The 20175-nt window shown below is 40.3% G+C and overlaps 2 protein-coding genes across 3 annotated transcripts; both read left to right on the forward strand.

Annotated features, from left to right (window-relative positions):
* Nucleotides 1-492: 492 nt before the first annotated feature.
* Nucleotides 493-6901, forward strand: LOC138412185 (alcohol dehydrogenase 1-like). Its single transcript, XM_069535278.1, has 9 exons — nt 493-641; nt 1245-1346; nt 2035-2176; nt 2728-2815; nt 2980-3199; nt 3385-3645; nt 3810-3942; nt 4812-4950; nt 5035-6901. Exons 1-9 carry the CDS (start codon nt 624-626, stop codon nt 5069-5071), a joined length of 1140 nt encoding a protein of 379 aa, XP_069391379.1. The 5' UTR covers nt 493-623; the 3' UTR covers nt 5072-6901.
* Nucleotides 6902-10159: 3258 nt separating this feature from the next.
* On the forward strand, nt 10160-19310 carry LOC109627864 (alcohol dehydrogenase class-3 chain L). Of its 2 annotated transcripts, none has more exons than XM_069535280.1 (9): nt 10160-10285; nt 10809-10910; nt 12035-12176; nt 12525-12612; nt 12710-12929; nt 15225-15485; nt 15778-15913; nt 17334-17472; nt 19213-19310. In XM_069535280.1, the coding sequence occupies exons 1-9, from the start codon at nt 10268-10270 to the stop codon at nt 19235-19237; spliced, it is 1131 nt and encodes a 376-aa protein (XP_069391381.1). In that variant the 5' UTR covers nt 10160-10267; the 3' UTR covers nt 19238-19310. The 2 variants fall into 2 exon arrangements, with proteins under 2 accessions (XP_069391381.1, XP_069391380.1); XM_069535279.1 differs by lacking the exon at nt 10160-10285 and adding an exon at nt 10379-10521.
* Nucleotides 19311-20175: the final 865 nt, after the last annotated feature.

Raw genomic sequence — 20175 nt, forward strand, 5'->3', positions numbered from 1 at the left:
CTACGAGCTAGGGTCGTAACTTTGAGGCAAAGCAAATAAAAAACATATGCACCCTTCCATCTCTAATACAATCCCCTAAACACTGTAGGCGGGTCATTGTATTTTGAAATGGCCTGTTTCAAAGGGAAAGGTTTTGGTTTGCAGTATTCTTTTAAAACATTTGAGTAAAAGTTCATCAGACTATTTTACTTTAATTACAACTATGAGTTAAACTCTCTCCAGAATGATTGTTTCATACTTAGCTAAGCTGTTGTTATATGTTGTCACTATTTTTAAAATCTAATGATTTAGAAAACAGAAAAACAGAAAACATTTCAGGTTGAAAATGCTGGATCTGCATGATTGATACAGTTCTGATCTGCAGAAGTTTTTGTTCTCTCGCCTCTTCTCATCTGGTGTCCAGATCTTGGTGTAAGGAATTCTTATTATGCTGGAACTTATTTGTCTTGAAAGATGTTGACAATGAATCAGCAACATTCAAAGTCCCAGCCCATCTGAAAGTTTACATAACTGCTCTTCACCGCAGCTTTAATAAAAGCTTTCATTCCAGTATAGTGTGTCTCTCTTGCAGGGCTGCACTTCTCTTTACTCTTCATCAACTTCTCTCTCTCTTTGCTGCAGAAATGGCCACAGCTGGCAAGGTAGGAACATTATTCTCTATGGAACTTTGATGTTCAGCTGTGATGTGTTTATGAATTTTTCACAGCATTGTCAAGTCAGGCAAGAAAACAAACATAAGAAAACAATGCAACAAACCTTACATTCATATATATTTTATGGAATATTATGTCATTTTTAAGTGACCATTATGTTTTCAAACTTTGGTGCATTTTATCTCTGTGTGTGATCATTCAGAAGCACAGTCGTCACACAGTGTAAAAATGTATTTTTAGTTGGTCATGATGCTTTCACATTTCTCTGATAAGTCGGTCTTTAAAATGCTTGTAAATAAATCACCATGGCAGACTCAAATGTAAAATATAAAACAGTGACACCTTCAGGTGACAGTTTGACCTGAAATCACACAGAGTTACATTGTATCCACTGTTCAGCTCAACATTGACAAAATAAAATGCAAAGACACTTGAAATGTATAAAATTTTGGGTTAGAAGCTTGAGGGTTTTTTTGGAAATTGCCTTATAGCACTTTTTCAGAAACCCATCCAAGTGTAGTTTACCTGGGGCAGCATGCAGGAGTGTGACGTTTCATGCTGGGTATTTCTTGTCGGGTCACGGTCCTCTAGGTCATCAGGTGCAAGGCAGCAGTGGCCTGGGAGCCCAACAAGCCTTTGGTGATTGAGGAGATAGAGGTAGCCCCACCCCAGGCCGACGAGGTCCGCATCAAGGTGAGTTTAGAGTTACCGTGTGGACCGACTTGAACATGTCTCCTTCTACGTCCTCTGATAACCTACAGCAGTGAGCGAGTCAAAACTGCCCCATCAGGAATAATATCATTGAAATATATAATTCAAACTTATATAAACCACACACGTGAACAGTGATAAAGACAATTCTGATAGATTTTATGAAAAACATCTTCATTGCACACAACTTTCAGGACACAAACAATACAAAAGTTGCAGTATGTGTAGGTCTGTTGACCTCACCAATAATTCTGAAGTCGCTCCTGAGCACCAACACAGACCAAGAGAACAGGCAGGTTTAGAAGATGCACTAGACTAAAAAAAGACACATCATTTCTGATCAAGAAGATTAAATTGTTTTTTTAAGCAAATCACACCATACAGATTTGTCCATTGTTTACATGTGTGGGTGGAAACTGTCAGAGGATGGCAGCGGAGAAGGTGGTTCTCCATTCTTCATTGTGAATGGGATGTTTTGGGGTTTTTTTCACACCGCTAAAAGAGCATATCCCATACGATCTCCCTACTTCTGTCAATACCAGGTCTAAACGCGGTCTACGATCCCACCCTCTCTGTATTCAGGATAGAACTCGACTGCCAGTGCATCTACAAAGAACAAACAATACCTTTCTGGCATATTTTCATATTTTGAATATTTTCTTTTGTGCAGATTCTGGCAACTGGGGTGTGTCGTTCAGACCTTTACCACCTGTTTGAGAGCATGAATAAAGATGGCTTCCCAGTCGTCCTTGGACATGAGGCAGCTGGCATTGTTGAGAGTGTAGGGTCTGGAGTGACTGAATTCCAGTCAGGTCAGTTAAAGCATTCATTCTCAATTTTCAATTGTCCACTAACTCAGGTTTCGTTCCCTGTTGGAGAAGTAGCTGTAGCAATACCTAGATCAAATCATTAAGAGTGCTACGACGATGAGTTATAAACACCAGAAATAAGATGGGTTTTTTTGCTGTTGTGGTTTTCATGTCTTATCTTTGGTTAGATTGCTGAAATAAGGCTTGGGGGTAGAAATTGTGTGTTCTATCCTATGATATGAAAAACCCACCTTGTTACGTTAAGTGGATAAATTAAACTTCACCACATTTCCTACTGATGTGCTTTGACATTTTCGCAGACGCAGTGAGAAAAAAAAGGAGCTGAGATTGGGGAGTCAACTTCTAACTAAGCAGATGAAATTTTCGGACATCTCAGAAATGAATTTGTTGATCCACTGTGGCACAAAGAAAGCAGGGTGTCAAAGAAAAATTGGCCACACTTGTGACAGTGGTGTATTTTGTTTTTAGCTTCACATCTGCCTTTTACTTGTTGGCAATAATACTGTATTACACAAAATGTATTATTATTTCAGGAGACAAGGTGATTCCTCTATACATATCCCAGTGTAGAGAATGTCACTTCTGTAAGAGTCCCAAGACCAACCGGTGTGCTCGTGGATGGTGAGCTTATCTTTGCAAACAGAATAATAGAAACTAAAAATATAATGACCTTCTAACACAAATCATGTTTTCACTCTCAAATTATGTTGGCACAACATACGGTGCTATCTGATGACAGAACATGTCTTTTTCTTTTTTTTTTGCCATATTGCAATTCTGTACAGGGCTGCTGATCGTCATGATGTGATGGCAATAAAAAACTCCAGGTTTACATGTCAGGGGCAGAAGATTCTGCAGTTTGTGGGAATAAGCACCTTCTCAGAGTACACTGTGGTGAAGCAGATTGCTGTGGCTAAGATCGACCCTGCTGCCCCTCTGGACAAAGTCTGGCTCCTTGGATGTGGAGTCTGCACAGGATTTGGAGCAGCAGTTAATACTGCTAAGGTGTGTGTATGTTTTACAGTCCAACATGGTAATGAAATCCGTCAAACTACTACAAAAGACATATGAAATGGATTAAACTATCTGTGGCTCCACTGTATTCAGGGCTAACTGGTGTTAATTATTGTATGGAATATGAGGAAGTGCTGTTTAAAGAACCATGTTTACCAGACTTTTTGACACTTCAGGTGGAACCAGGCTCCACATGTGCTGTGTTTGGCCTGGGAGCTGTGGGGTTGGCTGCAGTCATGGGCTGCAAAGCTGCTGGAGCCAAGAGGATCTTTGCTGTTGACATCAATCCAGAGAAGTTTGAGAAGGCCAAAGTGTTCGGTGCGACTGACTTCCTGAACCCCAACGATCAAGATAAACCTATCAGCCAAGTTCTGGCTGAGATGACTGATGGAGGAGTGGACTTCTCTCTGGAATGCGTTGGGAATGTGGCAGTCATGGTGAGGCACCGAGATGAAGATCTGTAGTATTTCTCAAGAACTTTAACTCAAGCATTAAAAAGTTAAAGTTTTATGAAAGCCCATATTTTGACAGCATCTCTACTCTGGGGATTTGAGCCCCCATGGATACTTGCCCTCTGACTTTGTGCTGTTTCTCCATCCAGCGCAGTGCTTTGGAGTCTTGTGTGAAAGGCTGGGGTGTCAGTGTGCTGGTTGGCTGGACAGACAAGCATGACATTGCTTTCCGACCCATTCAGCTTATCGCCGGACGCACTTGGAAGGGTTCTCTGTTTGGAGGTGAGACCCATCTCAGTCAGACATGACCATCCACTTTAATTAAAACACTACTTTAAATGTCATTTTCTAAAAATAGTAAGGACCACCTTCTTGATATTAACGTGAGCTGAGGAGAGAGGCTCAGTGAAACAATTACATTTTTTTATTTCGAGCAATTAGTAAAAAGAAATTAGGAAAAAAGTCATTGATTGCATTTTCCCAAATATTAAAAATATATTGTATAATCATCAACATCCAAATGTAGGTTATACATTTAATTAGTAAAAAGAAAAACTCATGTATAACTGTACATCATAGTAGATTAAATATTTCATTGTTGCCTACCATAACTAGAAAAAAACATGTACATGCTTCATTGTTAGCTTGATTGGCATTAGGATACCTGTTTAGAAAGCATTGCTTTTAAAATGCACAAGATGAACTTTAACTGAACTGTGCAGAACACAAATTGTATATACATATTTAAAAAAATAGTAGTTGTTCATTATTCATATCTATCAATTGAATATATTCGTCATCTCTTCTCAACCCAGTCCATGAATCATATTTGTCGTTCAACTTCCTTCACGTTTGTGTTGCGGCTGCAGCTGGACCCTACTCTGAAAACACAAAAGCCCCTCTCCAGAGCAAATTATTTTGTCCATTCTGAGCTACTGTAGTAACAAGGCAGCACAACATGGTGGAATGTGTTAACAAGACTGAATTCCGATATAGATGAAGGGTAAGGTGATTAAAACAGACTGATTGTTACATGATACATGATTATGGACATTTAATTGTGTTTCCTTAAATAGATCCTACACACTGGACTTTTAAGATATGACTGGATTGGTATTTAATGTATTAAGTGTGTGTTCTCTGTGGCTCAGGATTTAAGAGTAAGGATGCTGTGCCTGAGATGGTTAAAGCCTACTTGAACAAGAAGCTGAAGCTGGATGAGTTTATCACTCACAGCATGACCTTGGACCAGATCAATGACGCCATTGAACTGATGAAGCAGGGCAAATGGTAGGTTTATACTTTCCTCTGGGGTTTACGAGCAAGCCACACAGATGAACATTTGACAAATGTCGGTTTTGTTTTTCTCCACAGCATCCGGACACGTGTGAATGTTCTGAAACCAAACTGATGGAACCCTTTTGATCAACAACACGTATTAAAAGTGAAGCAATTTAGCTTTTGTTTTCTATTTGCAATAAGTTTTGTGATTCAGAATTCCATTTCTGTAAAAAAAAAAAATTTGTATCACTATCCTTCTAATAACGTGGCTCAAAAATAAGCCATATTAATTTCCTGTTTTATATTATTGTTTAATATACCAGGTCGATATTAAAAAGCCCACAATTCATCAGTTATATTTTTCCTTACTTACTTTCTGTACAAAAATAGGTTTTGTATTTCAACATCCAAATTACTGACATGGGTTGAAATGACCTATATGTATTTACTTTGTAATTTGAATTAGGAACTTTTTGATATTTGTAAATGTTTACAATATCCTGATATTGACAGTATTCATCATTTTATATTGTGTTAGTATTACCCATACCATAATGTGGCATTCAATCCAGCTCTCCATTTCAACTATCTAGTTCCCACTCCAACATAGTAAGTATTCATTATTTGATTTTATCAAACTTCTCTCTCATTATTTCAGAGACTAGCAGAGGCACCTCACACAAACAGCTCATTATGACTCATACATAAGGATGAACAACTTCAGCAAGTACTGTTTGTTCAGTTTATTTTGTTTAATTTTTTTTCCTGAAGCCGCTCGCCAAATGCCTGAGGAGTTTCAGTTACTAACCAGGATATTCAGATGTCCAAGGAGGCTTTGAACAATTTGACTTTGTCTGGTTCTTACAGTTCTGTAGCAGCCACAAGGCTCCTTCACACGTTCTCCCTCTGAGGTTTCACCACCTGTTTTGGGTAGAAATGACTCTTGGCTTGGTGCTAGCACATCCTAGGCTCACTTTGTATTTAGGAATTGTGGGACCTACTGTCTCATGGGCCATGTGCAGCATGGATGGTGGATTGTGAACATTTTTATGGTAAACTATTGAGAGACAGTCGTTCAAATTTTTGCTTTAATACTATCGGACTGAAGACCAACAGAACAAACATTGCATCAATCTGCTCATCTAACTAGGCAAGAAAGCAAATATGCTTTTTTCCCCAATTTGTTGACCTGCCTGTCCAACTTCCATTTCAATAAGTCAGTAAATCTCAGTAGCTATTAGAAAGTGTAGCTTATGCTGCTGATGACTGGAACATGCATGGTGGCTAGATTGCAGCTGGTTTTTTCCACACAGCCTCCACATCTTCATCTGGGTAACTGGGAGCTCATAACATGGCTGCAGTCCTTGCCAATTTCAGTGTTTGCCAAACTGTTTTATACTGCAGCAATAAATCTTGGGTCAAAAGGGTATCATACAGTCGAGGAGCTACTGCGGTTTCCTCCTAATACCTGCCCTGCAGCTTCAGTCCCCTCTCAGCAAAAACTGGCCTCAGCTGGTTGAGGTAAATATAATGTGCTTGTGCGCACTTGATAAAACAGGTGTGTGTGTTTTCAGTTGTTTTTATTTATGCAACATATCTGCATCGCCAACATTTTTGATACACTGAATTTATGCACATACACACTACAAATAGGAAAGAATCCATCAAAACATCAAAAAGCAATGTAACTAGGTGTATCACTGCCTTCATGTGCAATATTTTACTATGTCCATATCAATTTATAGATATTTACGTAAACTTTTTTTACCTTTACTGCAATAACATATGTAACTGTTATGTAATAACTCAGGTTGAGGACAGCTTACTCTCTCTGTCTCTTTTCCCAGCTGCCTCTCAATGAGAAATATCTCATGTTCTTTTTTACATTTTTACACAGTTGATGGTTGCTAATCCTACATACATTTGTAATATGGAAATAAAGTTCATGTTGGCCAAATAACTCTTGAGGAGGCACTGCATCAGAGAAATCCAAACCAGAGCTGTCAACATGTTGTTAGAGATAGAATGTGTAACACAGAATATGCAATACAAATCCATTGGGCACCTGATATGATAATGGATTTGGTAGGCCGCTCTAAATGTCTGTCTGTATGTGAAACGTTTATCTAGCGAGCCATTCATCTAATCAACTCCACACTTGTGCTTGGTATGTGCCTGAGGAAGAGCAGTGCTGAGTGTGGTGTGAATTGGACATACAATACCTTCAATATTAATAGTTTTATTAAGGAATTCATTTAAATTTAGGTGACCGGTGCTCTGTATCCGTCTGAGGGCAGGCACACTGCCTCTGTCTCTGGACCGAGTTGTCTTCTCCTTGGATACACTACAGCAGTGGTTGGCTTGCGGTCAATATTAACATAATAATAATATTAATGCTCATATCGGTCCCACCAGATCATTTAGATAATTTGATTATTTGAATTTCAGGGACTAACACAGACATTCATGGGTGTCCATGGTGCTGATCTCCTTCATGGCAGCAACATTCACTGAATCACCAAGTTGTCTTAAAAGTAAAAGCCCAACGTTCAATTTGTTGCTGTAATGCTTTATATTGAGCTGAATTCAAAATATTTTATTCTAAACAGTTGTGAACTAAGGTCTGAATATTGTGTCAGATGCTTAACAGACCTCTGAAATAGCCAACACACAGCCTATGAATGAATAAGGTAAATCCTTCAGTGTCACTTACATTCAAACAAGAGGGAATAATACTGTAATCAAGGAAAGTAATGAACTGCAATAGCCTTAAGGAACAACAGGTACAACTGATTTATAGTACGTTCTATTGAACCATCTGTAAACAAGGGGGCTGTTTTTGCCAATTCTGCCATCTATCCACCTCTGCTCCTAAATGTAATGGGTCATGCACCAACCCGCCACAAAAAGAATTTAAAAAAATCAGTTCAGCAGGTTTTCAGTAATCCTGCAGACACCCTGCGAGCTAGTTCAGGCAGCCAACTGGAGCTGCGCTGCTCCAATCACCCGACACACCCCATTCTCCACAATCATCTATTATACACACCCACCTTATTAGGCGGCCTATTTAAGCAGAGAGAAATTTCCCATCAACCCCTCTGCTCGCACTGCTGCGTCAATTTTGCTGCCAGTTGCTTCAGCCCCTCCAACACCCCAGCAGCCACCTGTAGGCTCCGACGGAGGGGTTACAACTATCTGTATGTCACTCCCATCATATCTGTGTAATCATATCGGGGGAGTGATTAAGTCGGAGCCTAGACGCCAAACACAAACTATGTTCTACTGCGGCAATAAACGTTTGAACGTGATTTGTCTGACTGAAATGTAAAAACAACACTTTGAAGCCTGTCGGGTAATACTATATTCCATTCTCTGTACTTCATACACAGACCCTGGGCACACGCTGTCTCCTCATCTGTGGGATTTGCACTATATACGGAGACAGTTAATACTGCTCTGCTGTGCAAGTTTCATTTTTGATACATGTATAAGATTGAAACAACAGAATAGAAAACAAAGGAAAGATCGTTTCTGTTATGCTTCCTGCTCTGAAAGGAAAATCCTCGTTCTTTAACCCTCAAACCTTAAGAGCCACACTGACTAAACACAAAATCTTTATGTGGAATCAGGCTCCGCGTGTGTTGTGTTTGGCTGAAGCCATCGGCTGCAAGGCTGCAGGAGCCAAGAGAATTTTAACAACTGACATTGATTCAGTGAAGTTTGAGGAGGCCAAGGTGTTCGGCACGACTCTGGGAACAACAGGGATCATAATAACACTATCAGTCAAGTTGTGGCTGAGATGATGGGGGAGTGGACTACTCTCTGAGATTTGTTTTCATCTGGTCAATACATTCATGTAACTATTACATAATAACCTGTGTTCTAAGCCAGGGATTCTTCATGCGGTGAAAATATTAGGGAGGATGCAAAGAAAGGGATGTGATTGGTCTGCACCATTCTCTGCATCATTTTATTTATATAACTATGACCCCAACAGGACCTCCTCATCCTTCACAGTGTCTAAGAAGCCTTCTGGACACATGGAAGGACTCTCTGATTAGAGGTGAGACTCATATGAATCCTATCACAAACAAATGAATCACTGGAAACTAAATTATATTCTACAGTTCTTTATCTAGTTGGTAAGGTTGATGTACCTGAGCCCACCTGAACAAGAAGCTGTTGCTGGATGAGTTTATCCCTCACAAAATAACCATGTGAGGTCTATGACGTCACTGAACCGATAAAGAGCTGCCAGTGGTAGATTTATAGGTGCAGTGTAGACTATTTCTCCACATGAGGGCCCTGGTCACACCTATGTGAACCTTTGCCTCGCATTCACTTCCAATCTGTGCTAGCGAGAGGCAAGTAAAACCATAGCGGGAACTTTGATGTGCAATAGGTGTGACCATAAGACCACTGTGTTGCTTTCTATGAATTCAGTAACTTACTATATTACCTGTCCTGTCCACTCTGCTCTGCATCTGTCAATTGGCTTGCTGCTCCCTCACATATATATATGTATATAGTCAAATCAGCAAATGTTAACACAAGGAGAGATCCCCACAGCACAGTTCATTACATTGAAACATGTCAGCCATTGACGGAGCCCATCTCAATTAGCAGCATCCAGGTATAAATTCATCCAGTTCTATCTTTGTATAAAAACTTCAATATTTATTTGCAGACTAGAGTCATTTGTTACATTATGGAAACTTGTTTTAGCCTTTGCACCGGTTTATAGTGGGTTTTTTTCATCCTTCCAGTTCACAGTTATCATTTTCTTGGCAGTCAGAAAAATAATCCATAATATGTTTGATTCATGTTATACTTGTCTTTAGCTAACGCTCCCAACAAAAACCACTATGGATCTAAAGAAATATACTTTTTCAAAATGGAATTTCCTCTAGTTCCAGAATATATGTGTGTGGTCTCCTACCTTTCCACATTTTCTAGTATTTATGGTTTCTAGTATTTATCCAATTATAAAGAGCAAAACTTAAGATACTTCTCTTCTGTTCTGCATTATAACAAAATGTAATAACTATTAAAACACTCTGAAATCACAAGCTACAGATAAACTTTACTTTAAATAAATTATTAAATTAAACTGTATTTCCACATCTTAAATCCCAGAATTTCAACCTTTCAAACCAAGTGACACAGTCTTGTATTTTAATTTGCAACAATAGAGAAAGAAATCTCATATCTTATATAAGGAAGGAAACGGACATTGTGTAAAGATCCGGACATGCTTTGTGATTGGTCCACACACTGATAAGATCCACAACTCAGCCTGGGGGCGAGGCTCAGCTCATGAAACAGCATGGCAACTGCAGGGAAGGTAAGCATGTTGACTTCTCCTCACATATATCTGCTCAGTGAACTTCAGTAAGTGTTGGAATAGATTCAAGTCAGTCAACATAAAAAACCCTTCCGGGATTTCCACGGCTCAGTGTCATGTTTATGGAGCAGAGGGATTGTTTACAGTAGACGGACATGGAGGGTGGCTCTGAATCTGAACAGACCCTCTGCTGCACTCTTTCACAATCTGCACACAAAGACAATGCCATTGAAAAGGTTTGTGTGTCGTTGCAACATTTCCACAACAAGTCAAAGTCTCTCTGAAAGTTCTGTAAGGTTCAGTTATAGTCAGAATGTGGGAAAGAACAGAGTAGAAGAACTGATAGTCAGTCCAATATCCTGTTTGTCTGTCGTCCAAAGGAAGCCAGCTGTGTTTTATCCTCCTTCATCCATTTAATTGGACGACTTCCTGTGGTGCAGTGAGTGGGCGAAGTGTGCAGTGATTTGTTGCGATGACAGATACCAGACCAGCTGATGCCCTTAGATGTTGTGTTGTGTTGTAGGTGATCCGGTGCAGAGCTGCGGTAGCATGGGAGGCTGGGAAACCTCTCGTGATGGAGGAGGTGGAGGTGGCGCCACCTAAAGCTGGGGAGGTTCGGCTCAAGGTAAAGACTCAGGGTTTACACTCACATTTATTAATAAGTAGCCCTATTAATAAGTATTAAAACGTAATCTGCATTGGTGGGTGTAGTAGATAAAAGTGTTGGAATAAACCCTTCACACCAAACACCGCTGATAACAATATATCTCAGATTAGCTTCTTTATCTCTACCTGTGTGCTATATATACACTGTTTATAAGCTACTTATATGATTAACAGCCACTTTTCAATCATTATCTACAATCAATTACTTTATTACTTTCTGTGTTTATTCTCCAACCCTACAGTGCACCTTGCACCCTCCCTCCTATGTGTTGTAAGAGTCTAGATTGATGTTGTAGGAGTGTCCTTTGCTGTTATTTAAACAGAAAACTACAATTCATACAATTTAGATGAAACAGACTAGTGAAAACATCATGAGGATTATTCTACATTAAATATCTGCTGATAGTTTCCTTTGACCTAAATCTTACACACTGGACCTGAGGCAGAAAAACAAGAGTTAAAAAAGGAAAAACAACAACAGAGGGGTATAGCAATAAACATTTTCACATTTTACACAAATAAGGGAAATTAGAGGAACAAGATTATCAAAAATTTGAAAAAAACAAACACAGTTTTTGGTGAAATAACAGTCATAATAACTATCTCCAAAACATTAGAATATATATAAAATAAAAAATACTCATTCAATAAAACAATTGCAACTTGTTGGAACAAGTTGGAAGGTTTAAGATCAAATTTCTAAAATGTCCAGAGGGTAGACTTGTACTTAATTTGAGAAGATTCTCCAAGTTCAGAGCAAACTCCTGGGACTTGAAGTAAAAGCCATTTAGTTGAATGGGTGTGATTAAGTCCATGTGGTTGTTAGAGTTATTCTGATAGAATTGAAAATTAGTCAGCTTGATAGAAAAATTAAGACCTATGGGTATCACAATGAAGAGTTTAATGTGCGTCACTAGGGATGAATTTTAAGGCAGAGTGATCAAATCTAAAAGTTGTATAGACGACGTTCGCCTATAAATCACTTCACTGTAGTCCACGGCTGATATAAATATTTATCCTCAAATAACGACGTCTGTAGTTTAAATGATCCTGCGTTGATCCGATGCTGCTCCGTCATTTCAGGTTGTGGCCACAGGGATCTGCCACACTGACTCCTACACACTGAGCGGCTCAGACCCTGAGGGAGTTTTCCCCGTGGTGCTGGGCCATGAGGGAGCCGGTATCGTGGAGAGTGTCGGAGAGGGAGTCGTCAAGTTTCAACCAGGTTCTCTTCTCTTATATCACACTAAAAACCCTTCCTCCCCCACTTTTCTCCCCTCACAACAACACACATTCACTCAGGCTCTAGAGCTTTTTACCTGTATAAAAGGATTTTGTTTCTCTGCAGAGTTGCCAAATTGTTTGCTCATTGTAGGATCTGTTTGGTTTCTCTATAATATTGTATGGTCTTGACCCTACTTTGCAAAGTGCCTTGTTGTTGGCTCAAATATAATCTAGGCTCCCATGGATCCCCAAATTCTAAATGATTTATTTTTAGAATAAGTAATAAATCCTTGAAGATGATAATTAAGAAGCTATGTGACCCCTGTAAAACAATGTGCTTGTGTTTTAGGGGACACAGTCATACCGTTATACGTCCCACAATGCGGAGAGTGCAAGTTCTGCAAAAATCCCAAAACCAACTTGTGCCAAAAAGTCAGGTAAATGTTATACCTCCCTCGGTGCAGCTCCACAGCAAAAATCTGGCTTTGCCTGTGTAGCACCTCTGAACGGTTGTATCCATGTCTTGTTCTCTAGGCTCACTCAGGGCAAAGGCTTGATGCCAGATGGGACGACTCGTTTCTCCTGCAAAGGCAAGAGCCTCTTCCACTTCATGGGCTGCAGCACGTTCTCTGAGTACACTGTGGTGGCTGAGATCTCTCTGGCCAAAGTGGACCGCAAGGCCCCTCTGGACAAGGTTTGTCTGCTGGGCTGTGGCATCACCACCGGTTATGGAGCCGCTTTAAACACCGCCAAGGCAAGTCCGCTTTCCTCCCCTGACACCACTGCGCTTTGGTCACCAGGCACTATAATAGTCGCTGTGGGATGTGTTAGGAAATGTGACACTAGAGAACCCAAGAAATCAAATCAGATGAGGACTACAACTGCGCTCAGCCAGATCTCACAGTGTTGAAGAAAGTGAAAAGAAATCAGGCAAACGTTAATGTATTCTTTCCTGGTTCAAACCCCACAGGTTGCATAATCCTGTTGACAGACAGAGAGACAGTGATGGAAACATATCCTTCTTGGCAGAGCTAATGAATAATGAACAATAATTGGCATGTCAGAAAGGACTTTTTCCTATTATCATTGTTTATTGATTATTTCAGTTGTCATCTTTATTCAAACAGTTTTTTCCCCACTCTCACACTCAAACATTAGATCCCATATCATACATTTTTTAAACTCCATGTATGTCAGAAGAATGAATATGAGACTACAGTAATTACTAGTATTCATCGCTGCAACTGGAATGTTGATACATCATTTATAACCTTATGAAACTAGGTGCATACATAATTAAATTGAGTTTGCAGAAGTTTATTTTTGTATTTATGTGATTGTCCTCTCAGCAAAGCCTGTCAGGCAGAAGAGCTATGTTGATTCTGGTGGGAGCTCAGGTTCCTTCAGCTCTGTGAACCTTTTTCAGTGTTGCATTGTATCTAGTATTGATGTATATTATTTAAGCCACTCTGGTAGCGTGACTCTTATGACAGTGTCAGTCAGTAAGTCCACCACTTTCGTCCTGAAGCAAAATATCTCCCAGATGATGTGTCCTACTGGTTTTAATAATAATCCTTTTATTGGTGCAGCTTAACTAAAAATTCCAACAACATTTTTGGATGAAAGCATCAAATTTGTTGATATTGGATATTGAGCCTTCATAAATTTGTAATACAGAAGCTTTGGCAGAGACTGTTTCCAGATCAATTATTTTTTTATCAGTAATGCATTATAACAATATGATATTAAGGAAATAGTTAGTTGAATATGTATATAATTCGTGAGTTCCATACATGGTTTTGGGAACTGCCATTTGGATAGTGTAAATCATTTACAAAATTCAAGCTGGTTAGATGGGTAGACATAAGCTGTGTCTGAAATCACCCACTCACTCACTAGCCCCGACTTTACTGTATAGTGACATCTATGAACTATACAGTAAGTAGAAGAAAAACACTTTCACACTACATGGCACATTTTGACGCACAAAAACAACAAAGCCAGCTGGTGGAAAATTTTAAATATTTATTTTACAGTTAGTATTATCATCTTTAAATAAAGATTTAAACTAGTTTTTCTCAGTTTGTGCTGTGATGCTCTGCTCTGCTCGTATTTGCATTCATACGACAGGTCGGGCTGTTCCTGCCGCCCTCCCTCCACTTGTCTCTCCTCTGCAAGCACAATGCATGATGGTATATATTGCTCAATCTCAGACAATCTGTTGTACACTACTTTTAATGTTGCATTTTGGAATACATGAGTACTATACAGGGTATAAAAATGTCACTCAACATTTGGACAGCATTACATAATGGCAAACTCACAATATAGTGGACTACATAATCATTAGTGAGTGATTTTGGACAGCCTTAGTCTGATATGGATTAGGCGACGCTATATTCAAGGCAGCCGTATTGAATTTTCATTATCCGAATGGCAGTTCTCAAGATTTATGTATGCTCATTAAATTAAACTAATTATATGGCAAATATCATATTGTATGCATGATGAGAAAATGTTTCTGAAAACAGTGGTCGCTGGGGGGTTCCTTTTGCATCGCATCTGTTTGACATTTGTGGTTTTGAGTGAAGTCTCTCAGCAGCTGTTGTTGCCATGAAGTTTGGAACAAACACTCTTCAGAGTGACGTACATGCTTACACACGTGGTGAACATCAACATTATTCCTGTTCGACATCACCATGTTAACGCTGCCATTGGGAGCACGTTGGACCTCTTCACATTAGCATTTACTGCAGGTCAGAGCACAGCAGAGCCTCACAGAGCCTCTGTGATGATTTTTAATGAGGACATACTGTGGCTGTTTATTGATTATTAGCATTATAACAGTATTGACATGATGCCAGGGGAGAAACAACACGGTCTAAATGTATTGGCTCTATTTCTAATCATTATGGAGCTTTAATTTGAGGCTGTACATTTATATTCTCTTCAGCATCATTATTTCTTCCCCCTGCTGTGCACTGTCTCACTCATAGCCACAGAGATGAGCTGACCTGTATTTGCCTCTCATGTGTTTCTCCCCCTGCAGGTGGAGGCTGGGTCCACCTGTGCAGTGTTTGGCCTGGGGGCACTGGGCCTCGCAGCCATCATGGGGTGTAAAGCAGCTGGGGCAGCTCGGATTATTGGCGTAGATCTCAACCCTGACAAGTTCCCCACCGCTCGAGAGTTCGGGGCCACGGACGCGGTGAACCCGAAGGAGCACAGCAAGCCAATCCAAGAGGTGCTGGTGGAGATGACGGACGGAGGCGTGGACTACTCCTTCGAATGTGTGGGCAATGTGGCGATCATGGTGAGGGAGGGAAATAACAATCCCATACTACTGAACCTTAATAACCAATCTGTGAATGCTGAATAACCATGAGTCATGAATGTAATATAAGACAACTTTATCCTCATAATATTCGGACTTATTAAGTCCTTAATACTCAATCATACAAACCTAATCCCCCTGCTAATATGTCAGGCCTTTAAAAAAGAAGACATAAAGAGTAAACACAACCGAACAATGTTTGAGTGTGTGGTCAGGCACTGTTTGGATCAGACAGAGGTTATATTGTCCTCACATTGTTTCCTGGTGGCAGAGGGCAGCTCTGGAGGCCTGCCACAAAGGGTGGGGCACAAGCGTCATCATCGGGGTGGCAGCAGCCGGTCAGGAGATCTCCACCCGACCCTTTCAGCTGGTGACTGGACGCACCTGGAAAGGCACTGCCTTCGGAGGTAACTACATTGTTGTTGTGGGGATGATTCTTACTGGAGAGAGTCTGACGGCTCATTCAAGATCAATACAGGGATTTTTCTAAATAAGGGGCCACAATTTACACAGAGGGACCAATTATATGTCCAACATACATTTCTTGTTTACTGTGTGCTCTTTTAGCTTGGATTTAAACGCACATCATTTAATATATTTTGGGAGAAAAATCCTCGTCTGATTACACTGTGTATGCTTCGTAAAATAAATATTCTTAAATTGTTGTTTAATTTGTTGTTAGTATTGTAACTTTTCCCCCTGATGGGACAGGGGCACTTCATCTGCAGATTTCAGCTGCAGTCAGCCCCCCCCCCCCCCGGCCCTGCCCCTGGATTCGCCCCTGGATAAATATATTGAAACGCATTCAAATTAATATTTGTCTGTGTGCAGAAACACTATTCCACTCATTCACTATGCTCGAGAAACTAATAAGAAACACTCAGTTGTTCATAGCGAGCAGCAAGTTGAGATTTCAAACACATTAATCATTTTTGCATCATCACCGACATGTGCCTTTCCTCGCAACTTTAACTCTCACAACTTTGTTGTTTCATTGTGTGAATGTTTGAGGGTAAACGTTTCACACATTTGAATATTACATGTAACGGTGCAGGGTAAAGATATAATGTGCTAAACAGTGAATAGAGAGCGACCTCAGACACAATGCTCCTCCTCATACTCCTGATGGTGTCGGACCAACATCACTTTGAGAATAGAATAGAACCATCTCTGTAAAATGCATTGCAGTTAAATTTTCCACAGATATTCATGGTCCCCAGAGGACCAATGACAAAGACTTTGATGAGCCCATGACTTTCAATGTAGCGCCACAAGCAGATTGAAAGTTTTGTTGTCTCTACAATTATTAGATGGTTTGTCATGAAATCCGGTTCACGTTATGAAGTTTCACGGTTCATGAGGTTTCATTTGATCCTAATCAACCATTAACAGGGGAATGGGGAAACAACAAACAACAAAGAGGCCAAACTCTTGTTTGTTTTTGTTCATGTCCCCTGCATGAATGGTCTCCATTCCACTCACCCACTCCATATTTTTACTCCCAGCTCTCATACACAAGCACACAATGAGCACTTACTGCACAAAACAAGCTCATCATTCATTCTCTACAATAAAAACTTTCAGTGTCTGGCTCGGGGCCAAGCTGCTACACAGACGTTTACACTGACTAGCGTACACACTCTGAAACTACACAAAGTTGTGTAGGTTCAGAGGAAATATCCCCCAGGTCGTCACTTTGTGGAAACAGTTCTGTAACGTCTATCAACAGGATAACTTATTCGCTTTTTACATAGATAAAAAGACAAACACTCTGTTTGTGTATCAGTCCTGTTTTGTTCACTTGAGGCCCTTTTACTCTTTTTCTAGGATACAAGAGTGTGGACAGTGTTCCCAAACTGGTGGACGAGTACATGAACAAGAAGCTGAAAGTGGATGAATTTGTGACTCACACTTTGCCTTTTGAGAAGATCACTGATGGTTTTGATCTCATGCATGCTGGGAAATGGTGAGCCTCGATTTGAAATACATACCAAAGTTTTTTTTTTGTGTTAATGTGTGCCACGCTCTGGTGTCCCTCTGGGTTTAAACTGACCATAGATTGTATGAAGAGAACTATCTCTCCACCTGGTGGCTGGTTGCAGTACAGGCCATACAGCTCACCTCTTCCTTGTTAGCAGATGGGACATGGACCAAATTAAGAAATCAAAGCACAGGTATAAGTGTTTAACTCTTATGGTAACTTTAGTTTTAGTTAGTTATTCATTGCTATAAAAAGCGTGCTGAAATGTCACGTTTGACAGCCGAGACTAAATTGTGATTGGTCTCACGCTTATAACTGCAGGACGTTGCTCCTCCAGCTCCATCCCCCCATCACTACCGCACAGACTCTAGCTTCAAATGTACAAGATGGCAGCATCTGCATGCAGGAAACTTTATTTCTGGATAGTGGGAGGAAGTGGAGACGCGTCGTCCATCTTTAAATACAGTCAACAGATCATCACCCCTGCACTCTGTTGAGGACATACATATTGAGAGGCTTTTATTCAAATACAAGCACCGTGTATCAGTACTGTATTTAAAAGGTCCTATATATGAGATTGTCAACATCGAAAAAGTAGCCAGTAACTTATTTCAAAATAAAAATCTAGTGGTGTAATGACATCCTGAGCAGAAAATGCAGTCACACTCCCTGTGTGTGTGTGTGTGTGTGTGTGTGTTTGTGTGTTTCTTCCTTGTTTTCTTTCTGCCAGCGTGGGCACTCATTCATGTCACTGCATGTGTTTCCTTTCTGTGAAATTGTTCCCGTGTCTATAAAGTGAGAACATTTCCTCTCTAATCTAAGCGATGATGGAAACATGACTTATGTGAACTTATTTTTTGTCACTGCTGTTTCACACTGCTGTGAAACCACAATTTCCGCAGCTGCACCTTAATATCCTCTTATACCAACTAATTCCAAAAATGTCTGTATGTGGAACCCATATATCTCTCGAAATGTTCATCTTATCAGTTTCACACGTGGCGGCTGTGGCTGAGGGTCAGCAGTTCAATCCCCAGTCTTCCCCATCTGCATGCCGAAGTGTCCTTGGGCAAGATGCTGAACCCTGAATTGCCCCTCATAGAACAAAAAGTGCTGCTAATAGATGCACTGTATGAATGAAAAACTGTTCTGTGCAGCGCTTTGAGTGGTCAAGACTGGAACAGCTCTATATAAATACAAACCATTTACGTGGCATGTGTATTATTAAAGGCCCGAGGAGGTGCAGAGTCAAATTTGAATAAACAGGCAAACAGTGTCTTGCAGTCGGGCCGGGGGCAGCTGTAACAGTCTGCAAACTGAGTTCAACACGTCTTCTTCTACGTCCTCAGATAAGCTACAGCAGTGTTTGGCAACTGGCAGCCCATGGGCCAAAACCAGCAATAATATCTGACCCATCAAATCATTTTGATTTCCCCGTATGGGAGTGACGGGTGCTGATCTCTGTCATGGCATCAACATTTGTACAATCACTTCCTCTGTAGCAATTTGATGCCATGGGCAGCCATTATAACCAACTTTATATTCTGTCTATGGTACACACTTTACTAGTGCGTCTGGTTGTATGTTGAGAGACAGCTTTAATGGGGATTCACAACACTCATAAACTACTGAATGCAGGTAGTGGGCCTGGTAGTGGTGAATATTGTAAATATAATCTTTGAAGCTAAAAAATATTCACAATTGAATCCCATTTCTCACTTTCAGCATCCGTGTGGTCCTCCAGTTCTAGATGCAGAGGAGCAATGAAAGCTTGGTGGAAGTCCATGTTTGTTGTGCTGAGTCAAATAAATATTCTTCTACTATTCCCTGAGTCTGTATTATCTGAACAATGCACAGTCACCTCTTTGATCACCCCCCCCCCCCCCCCCCCCCCCCCCCCCAAAAGGAGCACATGTGTAAACACAGAGAGAACATTGTGAGAGAGAGAGAGAGAAACAGAAACCAAAATAAGATTATTCAAAAATATTCGGAAACATCCTTTGATCTAGACTGAATGAATAACAAATACAAACACAAACAGACGTCAATGTTGGCAGGTTGTTAATCGATAAGGATTGCTGAGTCTGAGCAGCAGACACAGAAGCCTGATGACGAGGTAGTTATAAAGGAAGTTGGAAACACTGCAGATGAAATCCAGCCTTCTTAAAAACTTCCTTTGATTATTGTCCCTGCAGGATTTGAGCGCAAGGCTGGTTTCTGTCTTTTGTCTGGTTCGTAACGGGTACACAAACTTGTCACTGTAAAGTGTCTCCAGTCTGTGGGAAAGCACTTTCACTTCAAAGTGTAACTGACTTGAGAGGACTCTACAATGCCTTGTACTCCACTATGCCAATCCTCATTAGGTAAAAACTGTTTCCCCAACAGCTCAGTTCATGCTCTACGCTGGAAACACAAAACTGAACTTTTCCCTCCTCTATTTCTTGTGCCTGATGAAAGCACAATACAGAGAAAAGGATGGCCCAAAGGATTGTGGGCCTTTTAGTTTCAAAAGCTCTTTTTTTTTACCACAAACATGGCAGAAAACGTTCAGGTGTTCATGACGTAATTTGTCACGCACAAGATTTATTTGGTCAAGTTATATGATTTCAAAATATGATACAACTGTAATCACAACAAGGTCTGATGATTAAACAGACTGTTATGACTCCAAACCATCCAAAACTCTGC

The sequence above is a fragment of the Paralichthys olivaceus genome, chromosome 12, assembly GCF_024713975.1.
Source record: "Paralichthys olivaceus isolate ysfri-2021 chromosome 12, ASM2471397v2, whole genome shotgun sequence".
NCBI lineage: Eukaryota > Metazoa > Chordata > Actinopteri > Pleuronectiformes > Paralichthyidae > Paralichthys > Paralichthys olivaceus.